This window comes from Python bivittatus, unplaced genomic scaffold, assembly GCF_059951505.1.
Source record: "Python bivittatus isolate LINGU-HERP-01145 unplaced genomic scaffold, Pbiv_v1 ctg000120_np1212, whole genome shotgun sequence".
Classification (NCBI taxonomy): domain Eukaryota; kingdom Metazoa; phylum Chordata; class Lepidosauria; order Squamata; family Pythonidae; genus Python; species Python bivittatus.
This window is the reverse complement of record NW_028277037.1, coordinates 247,837-265,838: the sequence shown is the minus strand read 5'-3', so window position 1 is coordinate 265,838 and position 18,002 is coordinate 247,837. Positions and strand designations below refer to the sequence as shown.

Genomic DNA, 18,002 nt, shown 5'->3' with positions numbered 1-18,002 from the left:
AGAAATCTGGATGTAAGTGTGTGCTTTGGTCAGAAAATGATTTTTTTTACTACCATTTATTGCTGTCGTATTTCGGAATGGTCACTAACTGAGGTAGTTGCTAAATGAGGACTGGCTGTAAGGGTAAAGTTACATATTAGGAATTTAGACTTGAGTCATTTTTAACTTTTTTTTCCTATCTTTCTACCTTTTGTAAGTATTAACCAATAAAATGCATTGCAGGCAATGTTGTGTTTCTCAATAACAATTATTGCTTTAATACCAAAATATATTTTGGTATAAATATGACATTAAATAGGGCTCCAGGTCAGCAAGTTGAAATCCACAAAAGTTTAATTGCATTTGCTTTTACTCCTCTTTGCAATCAGTCCTTATATTTTGAAAATGATTCAAATAAATATTTTCTTTATAGAAATGTATACATGAATATACTTTTCTCTATTAGGATTTTTTTCCATGTTCCAAAGATAGAGAAAGCTTTAAAAAAACAGAATAAGCAAGAATCCTAATTTTTATAATAGCGAGACATAATATTGGACATTATTTGAGCTACAATTCTAATTATTTACCTACTTCAAGACCCATTTCTTGAATCACTCATGAATTAAAGCAGGCCAGAGTGTATTATTTGTCAGATTACATGTAAAATACAAAATATGGCATGATTAAAAAAGCTAATTCATGGTTCACATATTCCCTACTTTGCCAGTGTGATAGGAAATTTGACAGGCATGCTTTACTGAATCAGTTCAGTTGTGAGAAGACGTTACTGAAGGCTTTTCTGTCTTGTAATATTTCTTTAATTTAATGTTTTAATTTAAGCATACAAAAGCAAGAAGATCAGACAAAAGCCTGACACTAAAAGTTCCCAAACTTTCTTGGTTCACAGCCCTTGGCATCTCAGTCATTTTTTCATGCTGCCCCTAAGCCAAAAGAACACTGAAAACCCAACTTCATAATTGAAAAAATTTAAATTATCTCACAGAAACCCATGAGTTCACCACAACTACCCGTGACAGATACCATTCGTCAGTTTTCCCAAAACAAAGACCAAAAGTTCAGAATCTTCAATGCAGTGACTGCCATGTGTTCCTGCCACTTTTTCTTATTTATTGATTGCATCTCAAAGTCCAAACTATTTCACTCCAGCCTCTCCCAACCCAAGGAGAAAGGTATAATGGATAAGAGCAAGCCACCACCAGAAATAATTCAGCATCTTAATATTAAGCATATAAAACCTAGAAATATTGTATTCATTTTTTCAAAGTATGCTATTGGATAAATATCACTTCAATTGTAAGGAGTCAGACAATGAATAAAGAGATATCCTGTGAGATGAACTGTCAAAGTAACATAAGCCTAAGAAGGTAATTAGAGCTCAGTTCCTAGTGACTACATGGACTCATCTATGGCTACTTTTTTGTTTTCCTTCCTTCTGATGTAGTCTTCATGATGGTCTTCATGACCAACTTCAGGATAGTCATTCATGTATTAACCAGAATCAAACTTACTTTTTAAAATGTTATTTGTTTTGTTGCTTCTAGCTAAAAAGACAAATCCTTTGATTTTCCTGTTGCATATATGATTTTGCGAACACATACAATCATGTGAAAAAGAAAGTTACACCCTCTTTGAGTTCTATGGTTTTATGTATCAGGACATAATAAAAATCATCTGGTCTTAGCAGTTCTCAAAAGTAGGTAAATACAACCTCAGATGAACAACACATGACATATTACACCATGTCATCATTTATTTTACAAAAATAAAGCCAAAATGGAGAAGCCATCTGTGAAAAACTAAGTACACCTTATGATTCAATAGCTTGTAGAACCACCTTTAGCAGCAATAACCTGAAGTAATCATTTTCTGTATGACTTTATCAGTCTCTCACATTGTTGTGGAGGAATTTTGGCCCACTCTTCTTTACAAAATTGCTTCAGTTCATTGAGGTTTGTGGGCATTTGTTTATGCACAGCTCTCTTGAGGTCCCATCACAGCATTTCAATCAGGTTGAGGTCTGGACTTTGACTGGGCCATTGCAACACCTTGATTCTTTTCTTTTTCAGCCATTCTATTGTAGATTTGCTGGTGTGCTTGGGATCATTGTCCTGTTGCATGGCCCAATGTCGGCCAAGCTTTAGCTATTGGACAGATAGCCTCACATTTGATTCTAGAATACTTTGGTATACAGAGGAGTTCATGGTCGACTCAATGACTGCAAGGTGCCCAGGTCCTGTGGCTGCAAAACAAGCCCAAATCATCACCCCTGCACCACCGTGCTTGACGGTTGATATGAGATGTTTGTGCTGATATGCTGTGTTTGGTTTTCGCCAAATGTGGCGCTGTGCATTATGGCCAGACATCTCCACTTTGGTCTTGTCTGTCCAAAGGACAGTGTTCCAGAAGCTTTATGATTTGTTCAGATGCAATTTTGCAAACCTAAGCCATGCTGCCATGTTCTTTTTAGAGAAAAGAGACTTTCTCCTGCCAATCCTTCCAAACAAACCACATTTGTTCAGTCTTTTTCTAATTGTATTGTCATGAACTTTAACATTTAACATGCTAACTGGGGCCTGTCAAGTCTGAGATGTAACTCTTGGATTTTTTGCAATTTCTCTGAGCATTGCACGGTCTGACCTTGGGGTGAATTTGCTGGGACGTCCACTCCTGGGAAGATTGGCAACTGTCTTGAATGTTTTCCACTTGTGAATAATCTTCCTCACTGTAGAATGATGGACTTTAAATTGTTTGGAAATGGCCTTATAACCCTTCCCAGATTGATGGGCAGCAACAGTTGCTTCTCTAAGATCATTGCTGATGTCTTTACTCTTTGGCATTGTGTTAACACACACCTCAATGCTCGAGACCAGCAAACTCCTAAAACTTCGGCTGTTATAGAGGTAGTCACACTTGCTGATGATCCATTGATCAAGGGCATTTGATTAGCAGCACCTGGCTGCTACTTAGCCTTTTCATACCTATGGAAACAGTAAGCGTGTACTTATTTTTTCACACATGGCTTCTCCATTTTGGCTTTATTTTTGTAAAATAAATGATGACATGGTGTAATAAGTCATGTGTTTTTCCCACGACTGTATATACATATATAGATATGTATATACATAAACCACACAATGTTAATGTGGTGTTTAATCTGCTCTTTTCCTGTTTAGTTCTATATTGGTTGTTTCTATATGTCTTAGAATATGTTTGAGTTTTAGCCTGGGCCATATTTACATGTCCTGTTAACATAATTTGTTTTGGTTTTGTTATTAATTTGGGTCTACAGCTGCAATAACATTTCTATTATTAACATAAAAGAATAATCAAGCATATATTATATCTCTATGAATTCGTTTTAAAACTTAGTCTTCTACTCAGTATTTTTTTGAAAATTAAGTAAGCCTATGTAAACATATAGAAAGATAATGACATTTATAGGTATTTTTTAATGCTTAGTGGTTTTTTAAAAAATAGGAGCTATAGGATGTAATCAGATCATGAGAAGTGAGAACTTTAAGTGGAATAGCTGCACAAAAAGATTTGCAGCCAAGAAACAACTCAGGTCTGCTGCTTTTGCCCTGCAACTTCTCTGTTGCGGCTCTCAGGAGAATTGAAGAATATAAGAGCAGCACTGCTGGATACAATCAAGTGTATCTAGTTCAGTGTTGTTGTGGTTTTTCTGTGGCAGCCAACCAAATACTAATGGGAAGTTCACAACAGCGGATGGGTACCTAAAACACCACAAAAGGAGAGAAGCAAGTGATGTGAACAACAGCAGAAGTAAATAGACAGAGACCACTGGCTGCTTCATGGTCACTACCCTATTCTGAAGCAAATTTGTTGGAAGTGCCTGCTCTGATCTTCCTGCACATGTACACATGCATGTAAGCATGAAGGCAGTGTGGTAGAAATCTTCTTCTTCTTCTTCTTGTTATATTTTTATCCTCTCTCTCTCTCTCTCTCTCTCTCCCCTATTTTCCACACAATAACAACCCTATGAGGCAGGTTCAGCTGAGAGCAAGTGGCTCAAAGTCACCCAGCCACCTTTCATGCCCAAGGCAGGTCTAGAATTCACAGTCTCCTGGTTTCTAGGCCAGCACTGTAACCACTGCACTAAATTGGCTCTCATGCCGATGATACCCAGCCATTTGACCTCCAAATTTTCATGCTGTGGTCTCAAAGTACTATGGGCCTACATATAGTTCATGGACCATGGCTTAACCAACTGCCCCTCAACATGGACATAATCTTGTAGATCAGGGTTTCTCAACCTTGGCAACTTTAAGATAGGTGGACTTCAACTCCCAGAATTCCCCAGCCAGTGTAAGGTTGAACAACACTGTTGTAGATAATGTTATAAATATGCACACCATGCAGTAGGTAATGAAAAGTAATTTTTTTATTATAGGAAAAAGGGGAAAGCAGAAATTATTGGTTTGATCTGTTAAGCATGCTCTGTAGGTTGTCTTATGACTGAAAGTCATTTGATCACTAATATCGATATAAATGTGTGCAGTGTACCATAAGCTGGAAACACATTTTTAAAATTACATTAAAATGTACATCCAAGCCCACTGTCTGCATGTATGTCTTGCATCATTTCCATAAAACTGCCCCTGAAGACAAACAATGCTTGAACTCTGAAAATTGACGCCCAAGGATGATTCTGCATATACTATCACTGCCACTATCTATGTAAAATGCAACGGTGATATACCATATCCTGCTATTAGTGACTATGATGGAAATTCAGGTAAAGGACAATCTCTAAAAAGTTATGCACATTTTTATGAAGCCACCTGCTAACAGAAAACATTTTAGAAGACTATTTTGTATAGAATATTTAAGCAACTGCACCAAGCCAAAGAGATTATTATTTTATTCTAATATATACATAGTCTTAATTAGGCATAGTCCATTTCCACCTAACCTAGGTTCGTCTGCTTCCACTCTTGTGTGCTACTTTTGCTTTAAAATGCATGCCCAGGTATGAGCTGCTACATGCATGTTGACTGTGCATACCAGATTGTAGTCTTTTCACATTTCCTACTCAGAATCTATGCTATGTCCTTGGTTTTCAAAGCCTACCACCTGCGTCAGGAAGAAACAGATTGGTTCGACAAACCCCGAGAGCCTCGTCTTGAGAATGGACCTGGTTTTGACAGAAGACTGCCAGATAAGTTAGCCCACTCAAGACCACCAAGTCAGCATCAAGACCAAGTAAGAAGGCTTTTTCTTTTTAATCAAGAATATTGTTTAAGAAAGTCCATTTCAAGAAAACTCAGTTCTCCAGTCATTTTACAACAAAATATTATAGGCTTTTGCATCTTTTTTTAAGGGTTCTCCCAATTACCTGCAACTAAGAGGATTAACATAAAATGCTTTGACTAAGAAGACCAAATTGAAATGGTTCCCTCCTACTGCTGACAAAATAAATTGAGAAGAGTACCCATAATTAGATTTATGCAATGCAGATCTGTCCCAAACATTTTAATCACATTCTCTGCCTTCCCACAGAAGCATGAATACACTGGGATGCCTGGATATCCTACCTTCAATGGCATGATAGGGAAATTCAGTAATATTCCCCACAAAAGCATTTGCGTATATGCTCTGATACTAGGATTGAATCAACTGCACATGTACTTTTCAAATGCCCAATATCTCATTCTTAGAGGTTGGAGCTAAACTCCCCACTAATTGTAGACCGCTTGGGTTGGCCCCAACAGGCAACTGTGTGTTTCCTACTAAATGATCACTATTCTGAAATTTCTAGATAAGCAGCTAAATTCGGTGCTATAGCAGTTGAAGTCACTGGATATGAGCAAAATTCACATATGCTTAGTTTCTGTTATGAACAATGCTTTTACGTATTTTGTATTTTAACAGTAGGTTTTGTGAGGTCGTCAATCTTCAATAAGATAAAAAAATAAAATCTGTCTCAACATCTCCTTGATGAGTACATGGGCAGCATCCAGGAATAACATAAAATATCCAAGTAGGTGTTTGAAATTAGCATTTTATCAAAAGGACTTTCAATACAGAGGTTTCAATTTCAAGCAGTAAAAAGAAAAAAATTAAAAGTGGTTCCACCTTGTCTTGTGCTGCATCTTTTTCCTGGCTTTCTCCAACCTCCAGACAGAAAAAGGAAACACTTTTTACCCCTTGCTTAAGTAAGTGAGAAATTACCAGAAAATGAGGGCATATTTCACAAAAACAAAAACGTTCATGAAACCTTTTCATTCAGAGCAATCTGGAATGGCAATATTTTTAGGAAGGCCAATGTAAACTAAGCAAAGGGCTGGGAATTTCGTATTGTTATAGGAATTACCCAAGAGTTGTATTGAACATTTCTGCATTGCATGACCTAAACAATAAACTTTAGGATCATATGAGGCAAGCCACCCCTGATACCCTTCTGCAGATTTTACAATTTAAAGGCTAGCTCATCAGCTGCGTTGCCTGATACATTATCTTGCCACAGATCCATTGCTTCTTCTATTACCATGTCTCAAAATGTATTAAATAGAATGGTAGACCTGTGATATAAGGTTAATTATGTAAGCACATAATAACAAGCAGATTGCATAAGTGACATATTTGCGCATTAGATTTTTACAACATCCCCAAATTGGAAAACAAGTAACATTTGGTTGGAGGCAGTTGCTTTTATGCTCCTGTTTTTCTACCTCAGCTGCAACAGCAAAACTAATGAACCTTCTACAACCAGGCACATGAAACAAAGAAATAAGCCTCCCAAGTAAGCATGAATAAATAAACACACAATAAATAAATAAATAAATAAATAAATAAATAAATAAATACAAGCAAACCTCCAGCATCCATGTGCCTCTGTGCAAAGCATACAGCCCAATTTATTTTTTTCTAAAGGAAGAAGCATCATTCTGCAAACAACAGCAATTCATAAAGAAATAACATATTCCCCTCTTCACCACACATGCATGATCTCCCCCCAAATATACTAAAAAGTACAGTTCCACAAATAAAGATCAAACAGTTGTTAGGATGTAAGAAATATTAACTGGAGATGCAGAAGGGATGGAAGAAAAACATATTTTGGCTTTGCTTTATGAGAAACAGTCATGGTGTCTGTCCTTGAGCAGAAGTTTGGAGTGTATTCAAAACCTGAATGTTGCAGCCATTTAGGATAGATTCTATTTTGATCTATGAGGCCAACATCACCCTGAAGAACTATTTTGGCTCAGGTTACAGAGAAATTTCTTGCTTGTCTCCAGAAAGCCTTTTTGAAACCAACCTTTTCTAAAAAAAGGAAGCTCACAGAATGAGAAAGGTCCAGGGAATTTGCTTTGCTTTTTAAGGAAATTTAAAGAAATTTTGAGGGAACATTTAATAAGCTATTTATCACTAATAGCCAAAGGCCATAAAGATATCAGAAAACTGGTAGTATTTTTCTCAAAGGGAATTCAACCACTGGTGTCTTCAAGGTGACATCTACTGACCACCCATGAGAGGTGACTTGCCATTGACACCTGCTGGGATGTTTGTTCAATTTTCCACTCTAACCTCTATTTACATCCTTGGATTTCCTGGTGGAAATTTCAGCTACTGAAATGTCCAAGGCTGATGACTCAGGCAAGGCCAGCCACATGGTGCCACCTGCTAAACAGATGAGTATTATAGTTTATACTTTAGACCACTGTAACCAAATTGACTCCTAGTAGTTGACAATCATATATATGTATATACTGGAAGTAAAAAAAAAAGAAAAATAACAATAAAACAAATTAATAATATTATATATTCTTATTCAAACTAATATAGTATTACATATTAAATAATAATAATAATAACAACAGTATCAGACATTTCCAATTTTTAAAGAACTATTCCTTGGCCTAAGTTGTATTTGTGACTCTCATCTGAGTTGTATAATGCTGAAAATAGATTTCTGTCTTTTCTTTTGTGTCTGTATTGTAGTAGGCATCTCAGATCTAGCATGCAGCTAAAAGAGAAACTGGGACAAATTTGCTCAATATTATTCCCCACCCCAAATTTCTTCCATAATCCCAATAAACTTTCAGCACCGTAGACACTGGAGTTATAAAAATACAGACTATCGGTCATCATCATCATCATCATGCCATCCAAGTCTCAACAACTCTGATCATCCTAGGAAAGATACAACATAGGTGGCATCTCAGTTTATCTTGTATCTTTATCTTCAGCTCTGGAATTAATACATTCAAATTATTTGAACAATCTACAATAGACCCTAACATTCATATGGAATAGGCTTTTTATAGGTAATACTTGAATTGCACTGGAAGACATATTGGTGACCAGTGCTGCTCCCACAGCAATAGTATTACAAGGCAATATTTAATTTGTCCAGTGAGTATAGTAGTTACTGTATGTCACACCAAGTGAAATTTCTACATGATCTACAAGGGCAATCCCATATAAAGTGCATTACAATAATCCATAAGGGGGCTGACAGGGTGTGAGTGACCAGCTTCAATGTGCCTAACTCTAGAAGAGGCTGCAATTGGTATTCCAGTTGGTCATGGCTTATTTTATTTTATTTTTTAAGTTAATTTATTTATGCATTGGCTATGCAATTCATAACATATGACTCTGGGTGGCTTCTCCCTATGTTCTGGCAGAAGCTGTGGGTTCAGGAGGATCTCAAAGATGGCATCATCCCAGAATCAAGAGGGCTTCTAAATAAATAGCCACTGCACCTTGCTAGGTTGGAATGCTTCCACCACATCCCCCATTCAACCTAAGTTGGAGATGTATATCTGGATAGCAACTTCATCATGATGAGGCATCATCCTGAATCAATGGCATCAAATAGACGTTAAACAGAATGGGGGAAAGGACCAAGCTTGAGGGCACCTCTGTAGCAAAGCACCCACCAGCCAAAATCAAGTGGCACTCAGGAAAGAGTGGAACCACTGTAACACAGTGCTTGCAATTCCCAGATCTTATAGGCAGCCCAGAAGGATACTGTGGCCAATGGTATCAAAAGCCACTGTCTCACCAAACAAGAACATTCACACTCCATCCAAATCCCATCACAAGTCATCCACAAAGGCAACCGAGGCATTTTGGTCCAATGCTCAGGCCTGAATCCTGATTGCCATGAGTTCAGATAATCTGTTTCTTCCAGGGCTTTCTGTAATTGTTTCTCCAACAAGGATATTGGGGAGCTTGGATATAGGATAATAGATGAGTATAAGAAGGCCCAAGGCAGCCCTTTTAAAGAGGACACAGATAAGTACCTCTTTCACAGTTGCTAGTATTGCCCTCTCTTCTAAAGAGGTGTCAACAATTACCTGGACCCACTTCCCTGCCCCTTTAACTAGCCAAGAGAGGCAGGGAACACGTCCACAAGGGTTGGAAAAAAGCCTCTCCGCTTCCTTGGGAGTCACAGTCTCAGAAGCCTCCCAGCTAACATTGCAAGAAGCTGCCTAACCCTGCTCTTCCTTTCCTCTGTTTGACATGCATAATGTCTCAGCGTAGATGTCATGCCAGGCTTGGCACAGGAAGAGGAAGGCCTCAAAAGTAGGTGGGGCCAATTTATTTTTAATTCTATTCTTATTTTTAATTATTTTAAAATATAATTGTTTTCATTTTCATAATTTTATTTGGGGGAATTGGCAAATCCCCCATTGAAAAAAAATAGGCCACAGGTTTTTTCCTTATTCAGTTAGAGGCATTATGAAATTGAATTGTTTTTCACCATTTTAGGATAATGCACTGCTACCTTCCTTCCTGTTTCAAAGAAGATCAAATAGCAAATGGGAAAGGGAAGTCTCCAGATTTTTCATTTTTGGTGCTTGGGGAGTGGGTTAAGGAGTAAACTGAGTATCTTAAGTATAAAAAAATGGGCACCTTAAAATTTTTTAAAAGGTTGGAATATTTCAGCTTCACACTGGGGCCCTTTGAAAGCCACACCTCAACCCCCCACTGGGCCACATTTGTAGCCCTTATATTGCATGAATTTTTAAAAGTAGGTGAGAAACCATTTTTGTGGGAATCTTAAAAGCAGCAAGAACCAGAAAGGGAACATGCCCCAAGAGAAGAGATCTAAAATAGTACCATCCTGGTTATAATCCCAACACATTTGGAGAGTACAAGGTTGCAGAAAGAAAGCAAAAAGTTTATGAGCCAACCAAGGTAAGGACAACCAAAATATAATACCGCCGTCTCCCCCTTTATTAGAGGCCATCAAGTTCCATAATGTAAAGGCACAGAACAATCTTCCAATATTTCCCTGTATCTTAAAAAAGTGTACGCCAGTCCCTGACTAGTTAAAGAAGAATGCATTTATTACTTTGATCTCATATGAAATGTATTTGCATATTTGTTATACTACACTTTTGTATAACATTTTCCCAGATAAACATGTCCTAACAGAGGAAGGCCTTCAAAAAGCCACTATCTTTTTTTCTGTACATAGTATGTTTGCTTTTTACCCTCAGTTTCCATCCACAAGAAATATATTGTGTCAGTTAATCTCATCCTGCCAAACACCATTTAGTGCTGTTTGCTACAGGCAATCAAAATAGAATATTGTTCTCTGGATACCAGTAAAGCCTGTGTTTATAAGTGTATTTATTACAAAGATTTACAGTGATTTCAAAACACTGCAGGAAGGAGAATTATTTTCTGTTAGGACTGTGTGTTTGCCCAATTAAGTCAAAAGTGCACAATTATAGATATTGCAACCTTCTTTTGAAAATATTGAAATGATCCAAAAGTGTAGTTTATGGATCCAAAACAGGAAGGGCATGCAACTGACTCAGACTTGGATACACTCCTCTGGTTTTAAAATAATTCCTGAATATGTCTTGTTTTCCTGAACATATAAGTGTAAGGAATATTTATGATAATTAAACTTTTCACACCAATGTGAAATGATTGAAGAACTTTATTGGGAAGAGATTTCATGAACCAGGGAATTTATAATTACCTAGATGCTAAGCCTTCTTCAGATCCAAAGTATTCTCTCAATTTTAAGCTATAGTAGGAAAAGCATATGAAGAGTTATTCATTGTTCAGATTTTATACTTTTTCATTAAAGCCATCTAGATTTCTGTACAAATATTTGTTTTAATATGTGGTTAGATATTATTCCAGTCATAGAACCAGGACTATTAAAAAGAAAGTAGCACTCCTACTTACAAATAGTCATTAAGATTCAGATAGTTTCATATTAAGTACAAAGCATGGGTGATTATTTTCACAAGAACCTTCACATTTTGAAATAATGTTCTCCTGACTTTAATGATTTATTTTTTTTAATTTGATTGTATGGCACTTTTATTTCCCAAGTTTCAATAAAATGCCAATAAGAAGACTTGAGATGAGACTTCTGATGAATAGCAGATGTATTTTGATCAAGACACAGCTGGGTGACCCCAATCAACACATTAACAAGAGATGTTGATGGAACCACACCTCGCAAAACAAACATTAGAGGCTTTATAGACATTTAAATCTGTAATCAGATAGTACATCCCCTCATACCCATACAAGGGATTTTTGGGACGGTCTGAGCAAGTGAAAGGTGGTTCTTAGGAAGGTAAACTTAAATGTAACTTTTTCTTCTGGTTACCAAGGGAATGGCATACCAGATTTTTCTTATCTTTCTCTAGAATGTAGGGCCTCACAACTGTTGCAAAAAGCTTGGTACAACAAACAGCTTGTACTCGGCTAATTGCTTATTCGAAGACAATCGGGCATTCAGCAAAGAGATAAGGGGGGAAGAAACCAGTGCTCTTTACAAAACTAAAGCAAGTTAACCCTTTAGAAATAAAATAGAGTGCACTGTTACAGGTATGGTTATACATTATGTGAAGCATATATATATATATATATATATATATATATATATATATATATATATAAAATATAAAATTGTGTATATATATAGAATATAAAATTGTGTATCAAAATAATGCCCTTCATGATATTTGGATCTAAATTGTTCAAACTGGTAACAATCAAAATGGCATATTTGCCCAGTAAGATGAATGAATAATCAATGTATTAGTTGAAATATAATTACAAGTTCAAATATAAGGGTGATTCCCCACCCCATCCCCAATATCTAACTTAAGTTTAATTTAGGCCCATTGTTACTTGTCTTGTCTTCTAGAACAACTCTGAACAAATTTCTGCCCCATCTTCTGCAGGAGTGCACTTCATCTACTTAAAGACAGCTATCATATTAGGGGGAAATTCTGTCAAGAAGTGGAATAAGTTGCCTCATGAAGTGGTCAAACAGAGGTTGAAAGGCTTGTCTGAAAGGCTTCAGCAGGTCCTGCACTGAGCAGCAGGGGGTCTTTTAGGGTTTTAAAAGAGCATGGCAAATAATTGACTTGGCTCAGGAACCAACTGGAAGTCAATGAAGCTGACATCATAAAATATGGCATATCTGAAATTATACATTTCTTTATAAAAGCAGCTTAGAAGTTTCAGTTAGAGAGTAAAAAAACCCTCTTGCAGCATACTATGATTTATTCCAATTTATCTAGACTAGAATATAAGAACAAAAGCAGTCAGCTACACCCATTGGCTCAAACCATGAGAGTGATGCTGTCCCTTCCTCAGGATCAACATTGCTGTGCACAATTACAATGGGATAGTTCTCATACTGTGTGCCTTTACAAATACAAATAGTTATATTTGTGTGTGTTAAAAAGGAGGAGGAAGTATTTCCAAAGATAGTGTTTACAAGACTAATGTTTTAACTCAAAGTAGCTATTTACCTAATGGGCATGTTTTACCTTTAATTGGCTTCACATTTTATATTCCCTAGATTATTGGGAAGCCTATCCAATACATCTTTCCCCATGCAAGGCTGAAGCTGTTGAGAGACCCGAAGGATCACTCTGTTTCAGGTAAAGCAAACAAGGATATCCAGCTTGGATTATATGGTATGGAAATGTGTTATGAGATGACTGACTTGCACAAGAAGGATTTTTCATTTCTGAGAAAGGTTGAAATTCTGCAATGGCAGAGCCCAATGTTTATTAAATGCTACTTCCTTAAAAATAACAAAAGTTCTGTCAAAGATATGATACAGCCACTCCTCATTTAGCAGCTACCTCATTTAGCGACCTTTTGCAAGTACAAAGGTAATTTAATTTTTTTTTTCAACCAATACGTGCATTTACAACCAAATTTCATGCACCTGACAACAAAAACCTTCAGTGTAAAACTGATTAAGGTCTGGTCACTTTCATGCAGCAGTGCCAGAAGCTGGAGGGTTCTAATCAACAAATTAAAATCACAGAGCTGAGCTTGTTAACTTGCAGTTAGCACTTTTTAGGGAAACACTGTGCTGCAGAGAAAAGAAGCTCAGGAAGAGATAGCTTGTTTAAGCATTCTCTCTGCCCTGTGAGGGGGCAAAAAAGGGGGGGAAATGGATCAGGCACAGGACACTTGTATGAGAGAACTTTATCTAAATAAGATGGCAGCAACCAGTGATCTTCACAGCAGATCTCTCTCTCAGTCACATGTTCACTTAGCAACCATTTCACTTCCAATATAAGGAATGGATTGCAGTTGCTAAACAAGGAGAGGGTGTACTGAAAAAACAGTCCATAAAATGTTTATAGATTTGCTTATTTATTTAAAGTTTTCTATCCCATTCTTATGAAGAATGGCTCAGGACATTCCATATTTGTTTCCAGGCCTTCTTTTTAACTCACTGACTGATTGAAAATCTATGCTCCCATATGCTAGAGAAGAGAGCCAGTTTGGCTTCTTCCCAGGCTAGAAATCAGGAGACCCTGAGTTCTACTCCTGCCTTAGGCATGAAGCCAGCTGGGAGTAGAACTCCCAGGAAGAAGGCAAGGACAAACTGCTTTTGAAAATGTTGCCCAAAGAACTGCATGGAGTTGTCTATGTAAGACTCCAGGAGTCAAGACTGACTCAAAGACAAAAAAATTGCTGGAGAAATTTGGTTGGGGGATTTTTATATACATCCTCTGTATTACTTTGAAACTCGGTTGAGTCTCCGGGATACTTAATCATTTATCTAGGTTTCAGTCCTGCATAAAAACAAATTCAAGATAAGTATTGTTGCTATGACATCCAAGTAAACACATACAGCAAGACTACTTGCACCAGCAAAGCTGGGGGCATTTATGCAGATTATTCATACCAATTATAATGATCATTAGGAAACATGGAAACAATTCCCTGGATGGAAACACGTTTTCTTCTTTCTGTTGTCTGATCAGACTTCGATCCCTGATTGTAAATTTCTATTGAGATACAACAGGATTATAAAGATACAGCTACCTGATGGCAGAATTATAAAATTTAGAACAGCGAAGAAAGAGCAAGGCAAGGCTGGAATTAAAGCGGGGATGAGCTTTGTGGGGTTGGGTGGCTTCAAGGCACTGACTCTTCAGCAATTCACAACCAACAACAAGAAGCAGTGGAGTACAAAGAGAGTGATAGGAATTCCAACTGCTTCTTTCTTTATCTTTCCCTCTGCCTATCCTTTATTTGTGCCACTGTGTGTGCCATTTGTGTCAAGGTCTTCCTGCCTTTATTTTGCAAGCACACTTTTTCACTTTAATATTTTATCTTGACAAGTTTTACAGATGGAAATAGAAAAATACACGAAAAAGATTAAAAAGCGTAAAAATAAAACTGAACAAAAAAAAAACAGTAAAGAGGGATTAATATTAGTATGTCATATATTAATCAATGTCAAATGGAAAAAAGTAATTAATAATGCTCTGCCATTAAAAAAAAGGTTATCATAAAATCTGTTCCACAGAAAAATGTGCTAAGTCATTTTTTGATTAGTAGGATTTTTTTTTTTTTTGCCTTTTCAAGTCACACATTTCTTGAATCCAGTCCTTGATACCAAGAATAGTACTATTTTTTTCATTTCTCAAAATATGTCTTTTAGCAATACCCCAAGTCCAGTACAATCATAATTCTTCAAAAATAGTCAAATTCCAATGTTTTGGTACATAATTTAACATAACCTTGACATCCTTATGCTAAAGAATTTATAAATCTATTTGTGTACATTAAAATATTATTCCAGGAAAGTATCAACAATTCACAGGACCAAACCCTATGAGTCAATGGCCTTGCTAAGGTAACTTGGGACCAATTATTCTCTCTCAGCCATAGGAAGAAGAAAATGACAAATCACTTTGGATAGCATTGCCAAAAAAACTGGAAACAGAAAAGTTATAAAGAGCGAGTTTGCTAGTTCTTGCTAAAATTAGATACCTGTTCCCCAGGAACAGAAAGCACTTCCTGTGGACATTTTCTGAAGTTTAGAGGAAAGCCCACCATATAAACTATATTTATAAAATGTCAATTTCCCTTTATACAATATGTGCACTAAATAAGACTGGAGGAAGTTTTACAAATAATACAAAGAATCTTAAGCATCCAGACAACAATATGTCATATATTATATTATTCAGAATGCTCAGTGTGTAACCAAAATGTTGAACTTGACTCAGGGGAATTCAGGTTCAAATCCCCTCTTTTAGCCCAACCAGCCTCACAGTTCTTGTAGGGAGGGAAGAGGAGGGGAGATCTCCTTGCTATCTAGGCTGCTTTGAGCAGAAAAAAGACAAGTGAAATGAAGAAATAAATACACAAATTGAAGACCACTAAAAAAAAATGCCTAAGGAAGAGAGGTAGCTAACAGAGGTTTGGAAACAGCAGCATAAAGGAGCTATTTTATTTGCACTTTGATCCCATCTGGGGATCAAATATATACAATTGGATATAAAGGGTAGGTGAGGATATAAATGTGTTCATATTATCTGGCTGGAAACAAACCATACTTCTGAATAGACAAGTATAGTATTGAACAGCTACAGTAAAAACAATTACAGCTTGCTTATTACAAGAACTACAGTAAATTACAGCTTTTATCCATATATTTAAAAAAAATACTGTGTGCTTTCTTTTCTAAATGCAGGCAATGGACTTGGGATCCGAGTTGTAGGTGGGAAAGAAATTCCTGGAACCAGTGGAGAAATTGGCGCTTACATTGCAAGGATTCTACCAGGTGGAAGTGCTGAGCAAACGGGGAAACTTATGGAAGGTACAGTGATCAGATCTTTGTCTTTGTTGGTACTCATTAGTATGTGTGCAGAAAGATGACTCATCTTCAAGGAAAATCTAGGAAGACCCAGCGAATGAGTGAAAAGAAGTAGGTCAAACAGCAAAAGCAGAGTCTGTTGGATAAGATCCAAAACATAGACTCAAAAATAAATATAAGAAAATCATGGTAAACCATTTTTTTTCAAAGAAGCAGATCTCTTTTATAGATCTTTGGAGTCTCTGGAACTGTTGGGATATAAAAATTGTATTATTATTATTATTATTATTATTATTATATTTTTATCCCACCTTTTTTACATGTATTTGGTGAACTCAAGCTGGCAAATATAACTTATATTCTTGCCTCCTATTTTCCCTATAACAACAACCCTGTGAGGTGGGTTGGGCTTAGAGAGAGAGTGACTGGCCCAAAGTCACCTATCTGGTTTTTATGCCTAAGGAAGGACTAGAACTCAAGGTCTCCTCAACACTTTTCTTGACATTTTTCAGGCTAATTCCCCCACCTGACTTTTAATATTTTAAAAATGTATTTTGATCAAAAAGAATGAATGCTTCTGACTTAGAAATGTGCAAAAATATTTAGAATTTCAAACATTTTGAGTCTGAAACACTCTCTTCTTAGTTAACAGTTTCTAGTTTGAAATGAGTTGCTCTGACCATTCCATATATATTTCAGGCTTGAAATGTGAAACATCCTACACAATAATACCTCTGAGCTTCAACTAGGACCTCATAATTTTCTTAAATAATTAACAATGACAAACAGATGCTGGTAAATAAATTCTTAATATTGTCGAAGGCTTTCACGGCCGGCATACGATGGCTGGTGTGGGTCTTCCGGGCTGTGTGGCTGTGTTCTTGAAGTTTTGTTTCCTAACGTTTCGCCAGCACCTGTGACCGGCATCTTCAGAGTGCAGGAGCACAGACAGGAGCAGTTCTGGCACAGAGAGAACTGCTCCTGTCTGTGCTCCTGCACTCTGAAGATGCCGGTCACAGGTGCTGGCGAAACGTTAGGAAACAAAACTTCAAGAACATGGCCACACAGCCCGGAAGACCCACACCAGCCAAATTCTTAATAACTAGATGTGTCCACCATGACATTCATTCTGTAAATGGAGATGCTCTCCTCACCAGTCTATTTGTGACAACCTGTTCTGAAAATTTCAAAAATGTCCACCTGTCATATATTAGACATCTTAAACAAATCAGTTGCAACCTGGACATACTTTTGAAAGGGCTGCTAGAAGACAGCAGAGAAAATGGGAAGACTATAGTACTCATATTATTTATCAACCTTGCCTAGGAAAATTAGCTACATGTTGAGATTAAAGAGGCAGAAAGAGGGATCATCAACTTTTGCTTCATCAGGTGTGCAGGTATTTCTGTCCCATTCAGTGATCTCTACCTGACTCCTGGAGAATTGTCAACATCTGATTCAAGTTACTTTTCCTTGTGAATTCAGCGTACAACATTCTGGCTGTGATTTTAGCTCTAGTTGAAGTCTATCACCTATTTATTTATTAAATTGAAAACATCATAGATTCTTCAAGAAACTGCTTTGGAAGCTTGACCTTTCAAGTTATTTAGAGGAACAATTGAATTTGTTAGTATATTTTGTTGTTTCAAGATGAGAAGTTTAATGTATCTTTGTGGGTGCCTCTATTGATATGAGGATGGAGCATTGAGCATCTTGCCAGAAGTGTTCTGGAAGTTCCCATCCCCATACATCTGAGAGGCTGTTTTAAATAGTTTAAATAAAATAAGTAGAATTTCTTAGAGGGTTACTTCACATTCTTAATGATTCATGGTTCAAAATATTTCATTTTTATCAAAGTGTTGTGGTATGTGGGAGATAATCTGCAGACTGGACATAGCAGGAGGGAAAGCAT

The 18,002-nt window shown here is 36.8% G+C and overlaps 1 protein-coding gene across 1 annotated transcript in view; it reads left to right on the top strand.

Annotated features, from left to right (window-relative positions):
- The window catches only part of PCLO (piccolo presynaptic cytomatrix protein), a 252,717-nt gene that overhangs the window by 141,175 nt on the left and 93,540 nt on the right, over positions 1-18,002 (top strand). The window contains exons 8-10 of the mRNA XM_088134818.1: positions 5,090-5,226; positions 12,818-12,899; positions 15,968-16,093. Of these exons, the coding sequence (XP_087990944.1) occupies positions 5,090-5,226; positions 12,818-12,899; positions 15,968-16,093 (345 nt within the window). The remainder of the gene's footprint in view (positions 1-5,089; positions 5,227-12,817; positions 12,900-15,967; positions 16,094-18,002) is intronic.